The following is a 16,458-nucleotide window of genomic DNA, read 5'->3' as shown; positions in this document are numbered from 1 at the left end:
AATATTGAACATGTTTTTGTATACATGCTTTATGATCAGTTTGTTTTCATAAACAGTGAATTGATTCATGACACTTTATTGCTCTTTATAAACATATTTTCACTCTATATCTTTGGGCATTTCCTTCTGACAGTCTGCAGCAGGAGGATCACTGCCTCAATTTTTGTTTGATATTGACTCAAAAATCTCTGGTTGTGCTTTCCTCCACCTACAGGTGTGCTAGGACATTTAGCTTTGGCTCATTTTTAAAAATGTTTTTTTCTATGTTCAGATCAGATGAGGATTTTTATGTACAACATTACTTTCTTTGAGGAAAGTGCTGCACATAGAGTAATATAAAGGCATTAAAGGAGAACTCAAGTAAAGTAAAATATAAAAGTCAATAGAGCAGCTAAACTGAAACTAAAGACCAATGAAAACTAATGGGTTTTGAGCACTATTTGAAATAATAAAATATTCTTAGTAGTTCTGGCTTTTCCACAGCCTGAAGGGCTGGGGTACCGACTTAAACTTCTTGTAATATTTTATGTTTAAAAATATATAGCTTTTAGAAATAAATAATTGATTAATAAGTCGATTCATGAGTGACATAAGCTTTTTGGCATACACAGAACTGTGAGTGCAGCACTTCTTTAGTGAACAAACAGCCCTGGTGTAATTAAACAACGCTTTGTTCGTAGTAAAATAAAAGCTGTATGCACAGAAACTCCTGGGGCACTTTGTCTGCTTTTTGCGGAAAGAGAATAGAAACATTTTTGTTTAAAAAACAGAATTCGGTAACTGCTGTGTTTGCGTGAGTTTCATGTCGTTAAATATCTCTCTCACCTTACTCATTGTTGACAATAAATGCCTATCCTGTCACTTTAAGTCTGGCAATAAACTAAGGGCTGATCCCCTAACTTTCAGAACCTGCAGATTATGATGAATGTGCATTTCATTTCTGTTAATTGTGTAGCAACCAGTCTGACTCACACACAGATGCTGACAGAGGACAGAATGGAGCTCTATCTAACCTTTGTCTCAGACAATCTTACAGTTAATTAGCTACAACAAAATCAATAGAAATGCTGTTTACTTCCATTTACAGGAGTGTTGACTTTTTTCAGCAGAAACATTGTGAAAAGACTGCATTCTCATCAGTGAGGAACACCGACCCTATAGTGCTTCGAGACTTGCTCCAAGTAAGTGAATGAGTAAACTACATATGTGAATGAGAGGAACTTTATTGAGAATTTGTCTGAATTAAATATTAAAATGTGAGGAAATTCATCAGGAAATACACAGAAAAAGATGAGCATAAAAAATGAAGCAATTCATTTTTCAGTTCAGTAACATATATCAGTTCATATTTAACTCATGTAACTAAACTGAACCTCGAAGCAGTTCTTGTTAAGGAAGGATTTACTTAACACTGGGAATGCCCTTCATTATGAATCAACCGGTCCCTATTTATCGCTTGATCTATAATTGGTTATTGTGCTATGTTTTTATCATGTAAAGTCTTGTTGCTGAAATATGCAATACAAATAAACATGACTTAACTAATTGTGTTCATTCTTTAGCTAAGGCCACTGGGGATTAACACTGAAAAGGTTGTATCACCTCTGGCTTTGAGTATGAGAGTGTCAATCAAAAATAGCTGATTTGTGGATGTCAGAGCAACAGCTGGTGGAGTGATGATGAAAAGGTCACAACAGATAAGGTGGTGCAGAAAAAATATTAATCTGGACTCTAAAATATGCATAAAGTCATTGTAGAAAGGTGAGACAGATGGAATATGATTTTTCTTTCCAGTCAGAAAGTGAGCAGGATTTTGAACCGTTTGCAAATGTATCAGTGATACATTATGCAATACTAAAATTAAAGATCTGGTACATATCTATGTGGTTTATTATAAGACCTAGGTTAAAAATGACTATTTTGTAATTGTTTCAGGTTTCGTTCCACAACACAAATACTGCCAATAAGAAAATCCAAACCAAACGAAAACAAATCAAAAATGAAACTCCAAATATTTACTGTGGAAGTGTTTCAGTAATCTGAAGGTTCACCCATGAAGAGTTTTATTTAAGCTAGAGAAAAATTGCACATGTATAATCATAGACCTAACATCATCTTTATTCTGTTTGGTAAGCAAAGAGTGTGATCAGAAATGCTGCTCATTGTTTATGCAAAAAAAAAAAAAGACTAATTTCTATCCAATACAAACAACATTTTAGTTTCATTCAATTTCAATTAAAAATTTTGATTGCAAATGTAGGAGCAGACAGGGATACAGAATTACAGTTGGTGAACTCCAGGAAAACACTGAGCTTTTACAAGTTTTTAAAATGCAACAAAGTTAGACTTGAACATAATTTCAATAGTTTCACTGAACTCATTGATCTGCATGCTCATTCTGTTTGGTGATTACTTGATCAATTAAAGAAGTGAAGTACCAAGGTAAAGGCTAATGGGGTGGATGTTATAAGGCAGACATTTTTCACTGCCAATTAAAACAGAGATGTTCCTTGATCTGGAGCAAAGCACAAATTAAATCTGAACCCATAATCTCGACAGCATGTAGATCCTCAAAAGGGAGAAAGGAAAACACATGGACTAAATCCAGCAAGTATCTTCATGCAGCCATTAGTGGAAACCCTGTTAATGACCACATGTCTTGTCAGCAGAGGGAATAATAAATTAGATCCTGAAAGGGTTAGAATGGAAGATGCTGTGGAGTCTAGCATAAACATACATTTCTATTGAGATGGAAGTAATTACCAAGACCAGTGAAAATGTGGAGATAGGAGTAGCTGAGATTAAATTGAAACAATATTAGAACAGACAAAGATTTCCTGTGAAAATTAACATGGTTGAAGGCGATTTTTTTTTTAAAACTTCACTAAATCTTATTGCAAAGAAATGCAAATAACTTCATATTTTAAAGCCTCCAGAAAAAGCAAATCTCATTAGTTCGCATAAAACGTAACAAATAAAAAACAGAATGGTGGAAAATGTGGCATGTAGGAAGTGAAAAGTTGGTGTGCTGTCATTATATATGTGTCTGCTAGAAACAGCAAAGAGCATCAAAAGGCTGCAACTTGAAATACAGTAAATAGTATCTTTCAGATTCAAGGATTGGGCCAATCCCTGGTCATACATAAATTAAATATGCCTGAAATGTATATATAATTTCCTAAGTCTCTTTTATCCTATATTGCTTAACTGCAACCCTTCAATCATGGCAAATTAGGTTTAAAAAGACTTTTAAAAAAAAACATCCAAGGCAAATACTTTTCAAAGCTCATCTCCTTGGGGAAGGGAGTCAAAAGCTGTTTTGGAGAAGATCTCAGAGTTCTAAAATGTCAGTTCAACGAGTTACACTAATTAATTAAAGGAAATTGGAGTCCTCTGCATCCGGCATGCAAAAGACGAAGATGCTCTACCAGGGATTTGTACCACGGATTTCTTCTCACAAATTTAATAAATTAAAACTGCTCAGGGTCTTGGGATGCGCAGACACGTGTGTGAGCATGTGCAATCAGACACCATGAGCTGTCCAGAGACGCTGGGGGCAGATGAAGGCAGCATCCAGGGAGCAGGCATGGCTAATGGGAAGAATATGGTCCATTACACTCCCCAGAGCTAAAAGGCCTGGTGTAGTCACAGCCCGATCCATTCATAAGGGGACAGAAATGGAAAGGAAAGGTTTTGACGAACCGGCACAAGCCTATCTATCCATGGCTGCACGTGTGCTGGTGAAAAATAAAAATGAACTGGCAGCTAATATCCTGTTGAGTGTGACTGCTGGCTAAATTGGTGTCAGTGTTATGTTAACATTAAAGAAATGAGAACAGGCACTTCTTTTTGACAGATATTTGAGTCACTCACTGTTAAAAATAGGTCAACATATCCACATATAGCCTTATATTGAGTAAATTTGAATATTACTGAATTTGATAACTCAATTCAGTTAGTGAAACACATTACATAGATTAGATTTATACATTACATGACAGATGTTTTCAAGCCTTTATATCTGTTATCTGAAACAATTTTCTGCTTACAGCAAATGAAAACACAACATTTAAAATTAAAATGTTAAATCAAACCAATGAAAAACTTGAAAGGCATATTTAATACCCACTTAATGGTTGTTACTGTTATTGTATTGTTGCTTATTATTCTAATTTATTTAATACAACTGTAGTATCTTGCCAAAGTATGGCAATCCTTTGAACACCTCCCTACTATGTTTATATAGCAATAAACTTTAATATATTGTGGGTGATTCACCAATATAGAGTAATGTTTTCAAAATGATGTACAAAACTGTGTGTGACCTCTGTCACCCTGAAATAAAGTTCAAATTCCCTTAATTAGCAAATAGTTTCTGTGTGTGTGGACTCTTTCTATCTGGTATCTACACCTACTTTTCCTTGCCAGGTTGTGGAGTGGCTGGTGCATATCTCCATAGGTCCCCGGGTGAGAAACAGGATAGGTCCTACATTGATCACAGACCATCATAGCAATTTGATTTAGCAGGCCTCAGATACTTGTAAGAGATTAGTGAACAAACAGCATTTTGAAGAGCAAGGAATACAGTAAATGGGTCAGAAAAAAAGTATTGAACATCTCAGAGAACATTTTCCAATCCATCAGTTGAAAATGGAAAGAGTATGGCACAACTGCAAACCAAACAGAACATCTAAAGTGATCGTATTAATCAGTGAAGCAGTCAATAGGCTCATAACGTTAGAGGAGCAGCAGAGACTCACAGATCAAGTTAAATAATCTGTAGACTGGACAAATATTAGTCATGCTCTCCACAAATTCGGGGTAGTTCAAAGCAGAAAATGCATAATTGAGAGGAATACATCAGAGGTTTGATTGTAGTTTCTATCAGCCAAGTAGAGGATACAGCCAGCACGATTTGCCTTGTTTTTTGGGCTACAAGAAAAATGTTACGTGTGGCAAAAAGCTAGCACCATGCACTGAACACTCTCTACACTGTGTGTAGCAGCATCATGATGTTTAGCTGGTCAGATATGAATGGGGAGCTTGTCAGGAACGAGTTACACACTGCATAGCACTGGAAAAAAATATTAGAAGCTGCAGACGTCCACCTTTCAGCAAGACAACAGCCCTGAACATTGAACCAGAGCTACAACTAAACAAGTATAGTTTAGATATAAGCAAATTTATGTGTTAGAATAGCTCAGTTAAGATCAGGGCATAAAGATAATTGAGAATCTGTGGCAAGGCTTAGAAATGTCTTTCCCCAGATACTCTCTGAGCAATCTGAATGAGCGAGACAAATGGACAAAATGTTGCTCTCTATATTGATAAAACTGATAAAGACACACCTCAAAAGACATGCAGTTGTAATTATACCAAATGTTGGTTCGATAAAGAATTGACTGAGGAACTGACCAGTCAATACTTGCTGAATGCCACACTTTACACTTTTATTTAAGAACAGATTTTGAGAAAAAAATATTATTACCTTTCCACTTTACAATTATTACAATTATGTGCTGTGTTTCTCTGTTATATGAAGTCTAAATTAAATGCATTGAACTCCATGGTTGTAATGTGAAACAATGAAAAAGTGAATGGAGTTTGAATTTTTGCAAGGTACTGTAGTCAAAGTGATATAAAGAATAGAGTTGAGATGGGCGTCTGAACTTACAGCCTCATTTAAAGCTAGGAGTAGACTCTTTCAAAGTTGTTTGACCCTTTAGTATTCTGGCTCCAGATTGACAGACTCTCCCTCCTTATGTCATAAAAGCCTGTGAGAAGCGTTCGCCAAAATGAACAGCATGACAGATGAGACTGAGCTTCCTCTCCAACATCATTTCAAAACTGCTGCTGAGTCATTGGGAAATGAGCAGCAGAATCTGTCCCCAGTGAAATAAAGCTTTACACAGGAGGAGCATCCAGGAAAGAGAAGAATAAAAAGGCCAAGAAAGGGGAAGACGAGGAGGTCAGTCCCTGAGAGGAGGGAACTCTGATCATGTCACCGAAAAAGTGAAATGAGATCTTGACCTAACATTGCAATCCCTTTTATGTCTGTAATTGAATAGGGTGTGTGCACTGCAGTGATAGAATTAGAGCATTTAGGTGTGCACAGGGGTAGGAGACCAGGAGAGACCCTTTGAACCTCCATTTATGACTTTTTTCTTTATTAGCATTTGTTTTGCAGACAGTTAAAGACACACCAAGAACACATCCTTGAGAAGAAATGACTTCAGTGGGACCATAAATACCATAATATTTGAGACAGGTAGAAGACATTAAAGCTGTGCCCGACATGCACCATCGACAGTTTGTTTCAGCACCAGCTGTTTCCCGTCCTTCTTCTTACCTCAGCGCATAATCAAGAAAAAAGCAGAAAATGACAAGAGAAGACAACAGAAGAGCTGCAGCCCATCAGAAATTATTGTTGTCTTAGAAACAAAGTGGTTGTTAATGAGACATCATGTTCGTACTGAACTAAAAAAAAAAAAAAAACATGTCTGTCTTGTGCATTTCCATACCAAACAACAGATTCACTCTCACAAAATTCAGCAAAAGGTTTTGAAACCAGTGAAAACAAAGAACTGGACAACCTTATACAAAATTCGTATTCCTGTTTTCTTCCTTAATGCATGTATTTCACAGCGATAACTGCAGCAACACTGCAGCAGCTCCAGAAGACTCTTACACATGACACTGAAGAAGCAACTAAGCAAAGAAAATCTAGCAAATTAAAAAAGGAGTGCAGCAGATAGGAGAATCAATAATTCTTTAATGTGCATGATTCAAATGGGTTCCCAAACACAGCTGGATGGATGCTTTTATCATGTTTAATACACAGTGACTTGCAAAAGTATTTATATCTTTTGAACTCTTCCACAATTTATCAATTTACAACCACAAACTTCAGTGTATTTCTCCTGCAATTTTATGTGATAGACATGTATTTGTATTCAGCTTACTATGATAACCCTAAATAAAATGCAATGCAACTAACTGCCATAAACAATATCTCAAACTTTAAACATCTCATGGAATTATTTCCGATTCGTGATACAACTGTGTTACGGAGGAGCCGTCACTACGAGTTAAGACTTAATTAGAGAGTCCGTGTCGGCATGCACGCACACCCGCGCACACAATCACGTACACAATCACTAACTTACTTTTGTTGCAGTTTGACCTGATGCGGTTCGTCGTGGGTGCACACGCGATGTTCCTGCTTCAGTTGGACATTCATTCTAACCTGTTTTCAGCATTGAACGTTTTCCCGGTTCTGATTTCAAGTAGGGCGTTTGCGGATTGTGGCGTGCAGGGAAGGAGTCACATGAGGTGGTGATGTCATCAGAGCGCACTGGGTGTTGTCTATTAAATTGAGTATTGTATTTTGTTTGCAAGTTTATTTTATTTATTTATTTTATCTTTTATTATTATTATTATTATTATTATTATTATTATTATTATTATTATTATTATTATTATTCTGTATACTTTAAGAGTTGATTTGAGTTAGAAGTAATTGCTTAGTATTTTTGCTTGTTTGGATTGTCTGTGGGTGGAGCCTGTGGCTTTAAAAGCAACGCTCTACGCCACAGGAGGTCAGTCTGTGGTTAGACTCCTGAAGTCACGCTGGGGGTGACGGACTGTTGCAGTGAAGGTACTGATGATTATTTGATTTCTAACCTGCTCTGGATATCCTTCGTGTGTGGTCTACACCTGCCATCTTTGTGCGAGCTTAATAAATTCCTCTAAAACGATCTCTGACTTGGACCAGTCATTATGTTTGACTAAATCATACTAGAACCCCGTCACAACCTGCAAACCTAGCAAAGGATGGCTCTCCACTTAAACTAACAAGCTGAGAATGGAGGAAATTAATCAAAGAACCAACTACAAAGACTGCAGATAAACTGTCGAAAGTACAACTGCTGGCCAAGAATACCGAATGAAAATGAAACCATGTGGAAGAAGGAGCTCAGGTCAGATGTGACCAAAATTTTAAATCTTAGTCTACATAGAAAAAGCTATGTGAGGCATAAAACTAACACTGTGCAGGACCTGAAACATGGGTGGAACAAGGTAGTGGCAGAGTGGGGACAGGGAAGCTGGTCAGAATTGATGGGAAATGGATGCAACCTCCTGTTAGTCTGCAAAAGGCTCAACTGGGGCAGAGCTTACCTTTCCAGAAATATAACAACTGTAAACATGCAATGAGAACTATAATAAAATATTTTAATCAAAACATATTATTGTGTTGAAATGGCCCAGTCAAAGCCCAGAGTCAAATTAAGAGTCTGTGCACAAGACTTGGAAATGTCTTCCTCCTTTCAATTTGTACATGTAAAAAACTGGTAGAGACATATCCAAAAACGTTTGTAGCTGTTAGTGCAGTAAGAATGTAGTTCTACAAAGTATTTACTCAAGAGGGCTGAATAAAAATGCATGGTGCGCTTTTCTGATATTGATCTATTTATTAAAACGAAATCTCTGGAAAAAAAACAACTATTTAGTAAAAAGATAATACAAATAGTATGTGATTTGATCTTCAGTGACTTCAGTCAGAATCAAGTCAAGCCTTATAACTGAGAATACCTCAACATTAATAAGATGGTAATAAACACAAAAAAGCACATTTACCTGTAGTTAGCGAGGCACTTAAAGTTAAAAAAATCAATGTGATAATTGCACCTCCCGTTCACAGAAAATACTTATGATAAGGAGGGATATAATAATCAGCAATTTGCTCCCACCTCACTCTTAAATGCAGCCTGGGGTTGGAGAACAAATAATCACAAGGGTTTTCAACAACTGCAGGATTACAAAGTGCATAATTTTTCTCATGTTGGACACGGGGTAATGAAAACGATCCCCTTGAGAACTAGTGAGGCTCTGAAGGCTAGTACAGCTTAAGTACAAAACAATGAACAAGAAATATGACCAATATCAGAGGTATGAAATGAAGCATATTTCATTCAGACTTCTGAGTTATTTCTTATTTTGTTTTAATAATATGATGAGAACAAAATCCATTCTTATTGAGCTTAGCATGTGGACAGCTTATGTCTATATGACATCGTCAAAGCAGAAAAAAACCTCCATATATCTTGCTGCGACGGAAGTCACGGTGATTGTTAATTTATTTATAGAACTGAAAGCATGATTCATAGTGGCGGCTGTTTTTGCTTTCCAGAAGATTAGGAGGGACAATCTGGCCTTGTGACACTGCATTATTGCAGACAGTGAAATACTAGAGACAGCTGTGTCACTCTTGTGCAGAGCAAACACAAAGGCCATGCCTCGGAGCAGTACACGCTCAGGAATTATTACTGTCACACACACACATGCACGCCACAGAAACCTTCAGAGCTCCACAGGTGGCAATGTCAGTGACGACGGAAAATTCTTGAGAAAAAAAAGAAGAAGAAACACATCTACATCTTCATGCAGATAGATGATTTTGATAGACTGAGAATTTCTCTGATTGCTCATAGGGACTTTGAGGAACGCTAACATGTTGTGATCTGCAGCTCTAATGAACCAGAGAGCATAATTAAGAGTCACATAAAGTCCTGAACATGACATTTATCTACCCATCAACAAACAGCAAAAAGATACAGCTGTTCACTAAAACAAATGCTAAAAAAAAAAGAGCAGAGGAGCTGCTTCAAACCCATCAGGTGTTCAGATCTACAGAATATCACACTGAATGCTAATGTTATTTCACGTCTGCTGGGTGCAAATAGGCTCAAACCATTAAATCAGTTAGAACCTCGGCAGGATTATGTAAAGTATGATACAAAAAATCTTCACAAATGAAAATAGGAGTTTGAACACTATGTGCTTCAAATGATCCTCTTAACTGCTGCTCTAAACAAAACAAGATTTAAACTTAGCAGAAGAAATCCTAATTTTTGTCATTGTTTTATTCCATTTCTTTTCCAATTTTCCTAAAACAGAATTTCATTTCAGGACATGTTAACATAATCTGCTTCTCTTGTAGGTGGAGCTGCTACCATTAAGGTTACATTCCAAGTTTTATGTTAAACACAGCTTGATATAAAGTCAAAATTATTTCTTCATTTCAATTTCTGGATTTAGTAACACTCTATTTAAAAGAATCAGTTTTCTGCATCCCCGTGAGAACCAGTTTTGTATACAAATATATTATGAACACCTTTAGACTCAATATTCTGATAAAAAGTCCACAAAATCATGACTGGATAAAAAAAAATTGGTTTTTATCATATGTCCTGAAGTTGCAGCAGAAACTTTCATAAATTCTGCATAAGTTTACATAAAATTTGGCTTGTAGAATTTGGGGCAAAGCATAGACATCAATAAAATTTGTGATGAAGTGTGAGTTTTTTTCTGAGCTTAAATATAATATATAATAATCAATATAATAATCACTCGCAGATCACACATCTCTGAAAGTCTTTATTGATTGATAACAAAACTGCAATTGCAACATAATGCAAATAATTTATTAGACACTACCCCTTCCGTTTTGAATTTATAGCATGTACGTGTCATGTTGTGTGGTTTTCAGTTTAATTAATTAATCATGGAAGTGTGAAAAAATTGATTTTCCACACATTATTTAAAAGAAATAATTCACTGTTCTTCTTTTAAGAAGCTTAAATTAGAATTTGTTATTCTTCTTGATTTCTTAAGAGTGTAACTGTGATGTCACACTAAGAAATATTGCTTAATCACTCTTCAAACTAAGAAAGATGAGATACCATCCCATAGAGAAATGTCATATTTGTTGTAATCTTCATAAATCTTCAAGCGGTAACAAGAAACAGGCTTCTCATTGGCTCACCCATGCAGTCAGAACAATATAAAAAAAATCCAACAACTGGAACGGTGACAAAAAAGAACTGACAAGGACCCAGTTTATCTTGCTTCCATGCACAGAGAGGACAATAGTAAAAGCAATAAAAAAAATCTGCACAGTTCAGCGCAGCAAACAGCAGGAAAACTTCCAAAACAACTGTTTATTTCCGGTGGACGGGGGATAATGTGACTTGGTGCAATTAAGGTATAAAATACATACTCTGTGTCTTCCTTCACTGAGACATGACATAATAACCAATTTTACCATGTTAATATGTAGTAGCATGCCCGGTAGAAATGGTATTGGCATTTGTATATCTATCAAGGAAAATAAATGTCACCCCTGGGTTGACTGTTTTACAAACACTATCCAATAGCATATTAAGTATTTCAGCTTCCAAAGCAGAATTTACCTTCAAATAGATGAATTTTCCTTCAATAATTTGGAGTTACGGTCCATAATAAAATCTGCAAATACTGAACCATGAATAGGCAAGAGTTCAGTGTACCAAGGTTTCAAAAAGGCAAAAAAGAAAAATTCTCATACCATTTCTATTGCCTAATTAAATGACTATTTCCTGTCACAAAAAACAAACACAGCCATTTGTTTTCACTTTGTATTTACGATGCACTCTATGCATGGTGATGCTTCAAAGAAGTCAAAGAACAACAGCATACTATTTTCTATAATTTTTACTATCTTGAAGTTTTCTCCAGCCTGCCACTAGAGAGTAGTTAACCCATCAATCACAAGCTCAGGTCACTGCTTCTGTACACTACCAAGTTCTGAAAGAAAACATCTTCAACCAATGTGGGCCATTAGGAACGCCCAGAACTGATCTGTTTTCATCAACCTTCACAATGTTTGCATTAACTTGTTTCCTATTGGCTTGGTGTTATAAATACTCATCAAACTTGACATATTCATTCACAACTTCCTTGTACAAGACAAACACTCCAAATAGGAAAATGCAAACCGTGAATGGATTTACATGTCTATAACCTCCTATATACAGAGCACATCTTGGAAGTAATTGCATTCAGAAAGATGAAAACTCCACTTGCGTTGCCATGATTACATTCGTCTGAACGGAGGAACACCGAGTGCCGGTTAGAAGATGAAATGACTTAGAATGCATCAGAAATGTCTGCTTGTGTTTCTGGAGGTTATTATTTTTTATTGTTTTGGAGTCTTCTCCTGCCACACTTACTGACAGGTAACAAAAGCAGATTTGTTTTAGTGACAGCTCACTGTTGACTGGCTAATATTATTCTTCATTCTCATATGGACGATGTCAAACTCAGTCAATCAGTGCGCAAGTAGAGGTGTACGTAGTCTGACTAATTTCGATAAACTTTTTTTTATCTTATTCTCTGTGATTACATATCTGTTTCATATTTCACAAGACTAACTATTAGGGTTAACCTTGCTGCTTCTCTCTAACATCTTCAGAGCTGTTCAAACTCAGGTGCCAAGACTGATGTGGGGATTCTTGATTTTGAAATATTAATCTTCTTAATAATGTTAAGTTTTATGCATAAACAGAGAAATGGTTCAGTCTGCTGGAAACATTCTGTAGCTACAACGAAAATAGTCAGTCATGCAGGACCATTTCCCCCACAAACCTGCAGCGCATTTCAGTCTGTGTTGGTATAGATGTGTGCATGAAAACAAGAGTGAGCCGATAGGGATTTTCTGCTGTCCCAGTCATCACTACAAGTCAACCGCTCTGGCTTGAAGGGTTCAGTTTTCTTTCATAATCTTCCTCTGCTGTGTGTGTGTGTGTGTGTGTGTGTGTCCATTGTAGTAGCGAGCAGATGTTCTGCATTCAGTGTGAAATGAATTCATAGATTTGCATATTTGGCCATATCTATACATGTCTATTTCTGCGCACTGACAAATGCATTTATTTCTGTACTATGTGCTTAAATATTAGCCTCAGATCCATTTAGAGGATTCTCATATTTGTCCATGATTCAATTATTTTTTCTAAATGTCACCTGGTGTGGAATTACGACCACATTGTTAACCTTAGCCTAAGGTGTACATTAATAAACCTATTAGGGATTGGTTCACTTCCATTACAGTGCATAATCACTGATAGTAACCATCAGCTTCAATTTGAGTTGCTCCAAAAGCAAAGCCATCTGCATCTCACCTAAAACATCATCAGCAGGCAGCTGGTAACATTCATAAGCAAAGGAATCAATACCTTTCTGATTAATTATCCAAGAATTATTACACCACTATCCAAGTGGTGGAGTTTGATATGAGCAATATATTTTTTTTCTGTCTGAGGTAAAATACAGTTATTTATCAGTGGTGCCCTGAACAAACAAGGTTTTTGTTGCTTATGTTCATGTTCAGTCAATAGGAGTGGGTACTCTTTTAGTGTTTTGAGTGTTTTAAAGAGTCTACACTGTATTTCTACATATTTAGACTGGTTAGATCTGATCTTGATTGTTATACACAGACCAGAGATTGCTTTTTAAAAAATGAAATTTTCAATAAAGACAAGAAGAAATTCAGAATATTTTCTTGGCATTAAGATCACTAAAGCATCAGACAAGCATAGAAAGCACGATGTGCAGACTGATCAAACAAGGATTGAATTACATTACAATGATTATGGATGCTGAAAATCAATCTATCCATTCAGTGTTTCTCAATGCCGGTCCTCAGAGACTGCTGACCTGCATGTTTTAGATGTGCCTTTGTTCCAGAACACCTGATTCTATTGATTACATGACCTCCTCTGCATGCCATCAAGTGCTGCAGAATCCAAAAACATGCAGGGCAGTGGTCCCTGGGGACCAGGATTGATAAACACTGATCTAGATCAATTAGTATCTGCTTAGTATTTTCTTTTTTTAATGCTTATAAAACATTATATGTTTGTTCTTTTTTTCAGATTGGGTTTTATTAGGTAAATGGACTGTAGCATTTAGTTGTGTGTCAGATGAAGCAAAAGGAGGGGCTTCCTCAGGAGGCTTTAATACGAAGACCGCCTCTGGAGGAGACAAGAAAATCCACCAGATCAATATCTAGCAAACAAGCCTAAGTTGAAACAAAAAGGCGGGGTAATAATTTAAGAGTTGATGATGAGATTTTTCAATTTTTTATCACAGAAGCCCTAAAGTTAAAACCTTTAGACACAAAAAGCATCTTTAACACAAACAAGTGATGTATTATTTCAAAGCAATTGATATGATACTACAAAAAATGCACAAATGCATTTTTTCGTTTTTCTTTTTTTTTTTTTTTTTTTTGTCTTTATCGCCCTCAAATAGCGGCAGCACATTATGCTGCAGAATACGAATAGTATTACCAATAGTATTATTGGAGGCTATACTTAGTTTGATCCCTGCCTCAAGCCTTTAAGCTCCAAGTCATCAGTCTGGTCAGGATCGGATATGATTGTGAGATGATAAGTTCAACCCCCAACATCACTCGAGTGCATGCAACGGTGTCAACAGAGAAGGAGATAAGCAACTTACCCCAAAGATGACAGTGTCTTCCCCTTGAAATATTGGAATGAACTTATCTCCGCGGATAATTTCGGACTGGTTCAGCGGACGGAATCGACACAACACCTTGATATTGCATTCAGCGTTGGAGTCAGCCATCGCGGAAGGAAAAATAAAGGACGCGCCTCCAGGAGAAGGAAAGGAATTTTAAAAATTATCCTAAATAAGATCCCCTGTGTCGAAGCACCTGACTGAACCCACTGGCTTATGTCCACATGCAAAGCGAGTCTGACAGGCGAAGCATTTGGAGGGAATACAGAACTACGACTTTTTAGATCCAGAAATGATTAAATAAGTATGAAACAAAAAGCAGAAAGCAAGCTGTTTGGGAGTAATTTTCAGCTTTAAAACCCTCTCAAACTAATCCGTGCAGCTGAGCGGCGGAGAACATATGGGGGGCCAATAAATGAGGAGCGTAGTCCACAGTGATCCTGTCTGTCTGCACGGGTTGCAGGCTTCTCAGAGGCATGCCTTGCATCACTGCCTTCTCAATGGGGGCGGGGCGTGGTGGAGTAGCGACTCACATCCTCCCTCATCAGCATCACTGAACAGAGCGGAGGAGCACACAGCAGCTCCATTATTCTGGCTAACTCCCAACTGTCTCATGCAAAAGAAAAAAGTTTGTGTACTTATGCTACATTCAAACAGTGTAATAGTTTGAGTGCTGCTCAAATGTTTTACCAAAAAGGAACTTATTTGCACAAATTTTCTACCTCACTCATCTGCAGCAAAGGGGTATATATCTATAGTTTCTTTTAAAATCCTTCATGGTAATCTTAGCAATGTGGGCCAAAATCATATGCTTTTAAATATATTAGTATAAAGCGTTGTGCTATTTGTATTATGATGTTTTAATTTACTATAGAATTTCCACAATCGAATTACTTTAATGTAATAGGGGATGCATTTGTTTGATTGTGTTTTTGTTCTCACATACTTCTTTAATAAATGAAGTGTGATGCAATCGAAGTTAGAACTTTATACTCTATGTAGTCCTCAAAAAGACTGAACCTACACTAAGATTGTGTGTTTAAACAATTTGTGAAAAGTCAAGATGCTGTGACTTTTTTAGCTTTATAGGCTAATTGTCAACCATCAAAATAAATTGAGGCACGCCTGTGGATGTATTTTAAAGCAACACTTCAAACATGCTGCTTCCTAGTGTGAGATCCATCGACCCATCCATTCATCTGTCCATCCATCTCTCCATCCTGGTGAGACAGTGTCATTATTCACAGTGAAAAGACTTTGGTGTCAACATGGGGTGAAAGGCGACTCACAGAGGAAGAAGCTATTACTGTAGAAACAGCAAGAGAAACAGATTATAATTTTGCAAATGCACACAGGAACAAATTCCTTCATTATTGGAGAAATGGCCTTTGTGCTGATGAAACAAAATTTTAAGTTTTCTGTCATTATGGCCTTTATTAAATTCGGAAGAGAAAAAGCAGGGAAAGGGAGAAACTTCAAGCTTTAGAACAAATATTTGAGGTGGCAATATCCAATATCATGTTGTGAAGGTGTTTTGCTTGACAAACTGGTCCACTTTACACAATACAGAAAATAACTTTATGAGGAAATATTGAAGCCATATCATAAGACAACAACAACAGGTTAAAGGTTAATTATTCTAAACCTCAATAAGTTATAAAATTTCTGTCAAAAGGAATGTACTACAATTCCAGCAACCTGAGATGAAAGGGTTTAGAAGGACATTTGGTCCTAGTCATAAAGTTTTAACGCAATGCTTACAAAGTAAAAAATAAGTCACACATATTCCCATATTCTCAGTAATAATTCTTTTTCATTATTCTGGCATTTTACTAAAGCTAACCGACACATTTCTCAGTATTAAGTTGCACAGATATTGAAAAGTACTGGAAATAAAATATAACCAATGAAACAATATCCTTACTGGACAACAAAATACACATGATGTAATACACATTTATGTGACTTGCATTGATTAATTGTTTGTGAAGTTGCTCAACCCATAAAGTTGCTTTCCCCCCTTTATTTTTCAGTTCACAGCTGTCTAAAGCCTTCCAAGAAAGTTGCAGCTCAAATAGTCCATCTCCTGGGCATAAGGGG

The 16,458-nt window shown here is 36.6% G+C and overlaps 1 protein-coding gene across 3 annotated transcripts in view; it reads right to left on the bottom strand.

Annotated features, from left to right (window-relative positions):
• Window positions 1-14,858, bottom strand: part of kif5a (kinesin family member 5A) — an 84,091-nt gene extending 69,233 nt beyond the window's left edge. For 2 of the 3 annotated variants that reach the window (XM_023325220.1, XM_023325221.1), the window contains exon 1: window positions 14,338-14,858. In XM_023325220.1, the coding sequence (XP_023180988.1) occupies window positions 14,338-14,466 (129 nt within the window). In that variant the 5' untranslated portion in view covers window positions 14,467-14,858. The remainder of the gene's footprint in view (window positions 1-14,337) is intronic. The other variant, XM_005797043.3, reaches the window with a different exon arrangement.
• Window positions 14,859-16,458: the final 1,600 nt, after the last annotated feature.

This window comes from Xiphophorus maculatus, chromosome 20, assembly GCF_002775205.1.
Source record: "Xiphophorus maculatus strain JP 163 A chromosome 20, X_maculatus-5.0-male, whole genome shotgun sequence".
NCBI lineage: Eukaryota > Metazoa > Chordata > Actinopteri > Cyprinodontiformes > Poeciliidae > Xiphophorus > Xiphophorus maculatus.
This window is presented reverse-complemented; position numbering and strand designations above follow the sequence as displayed.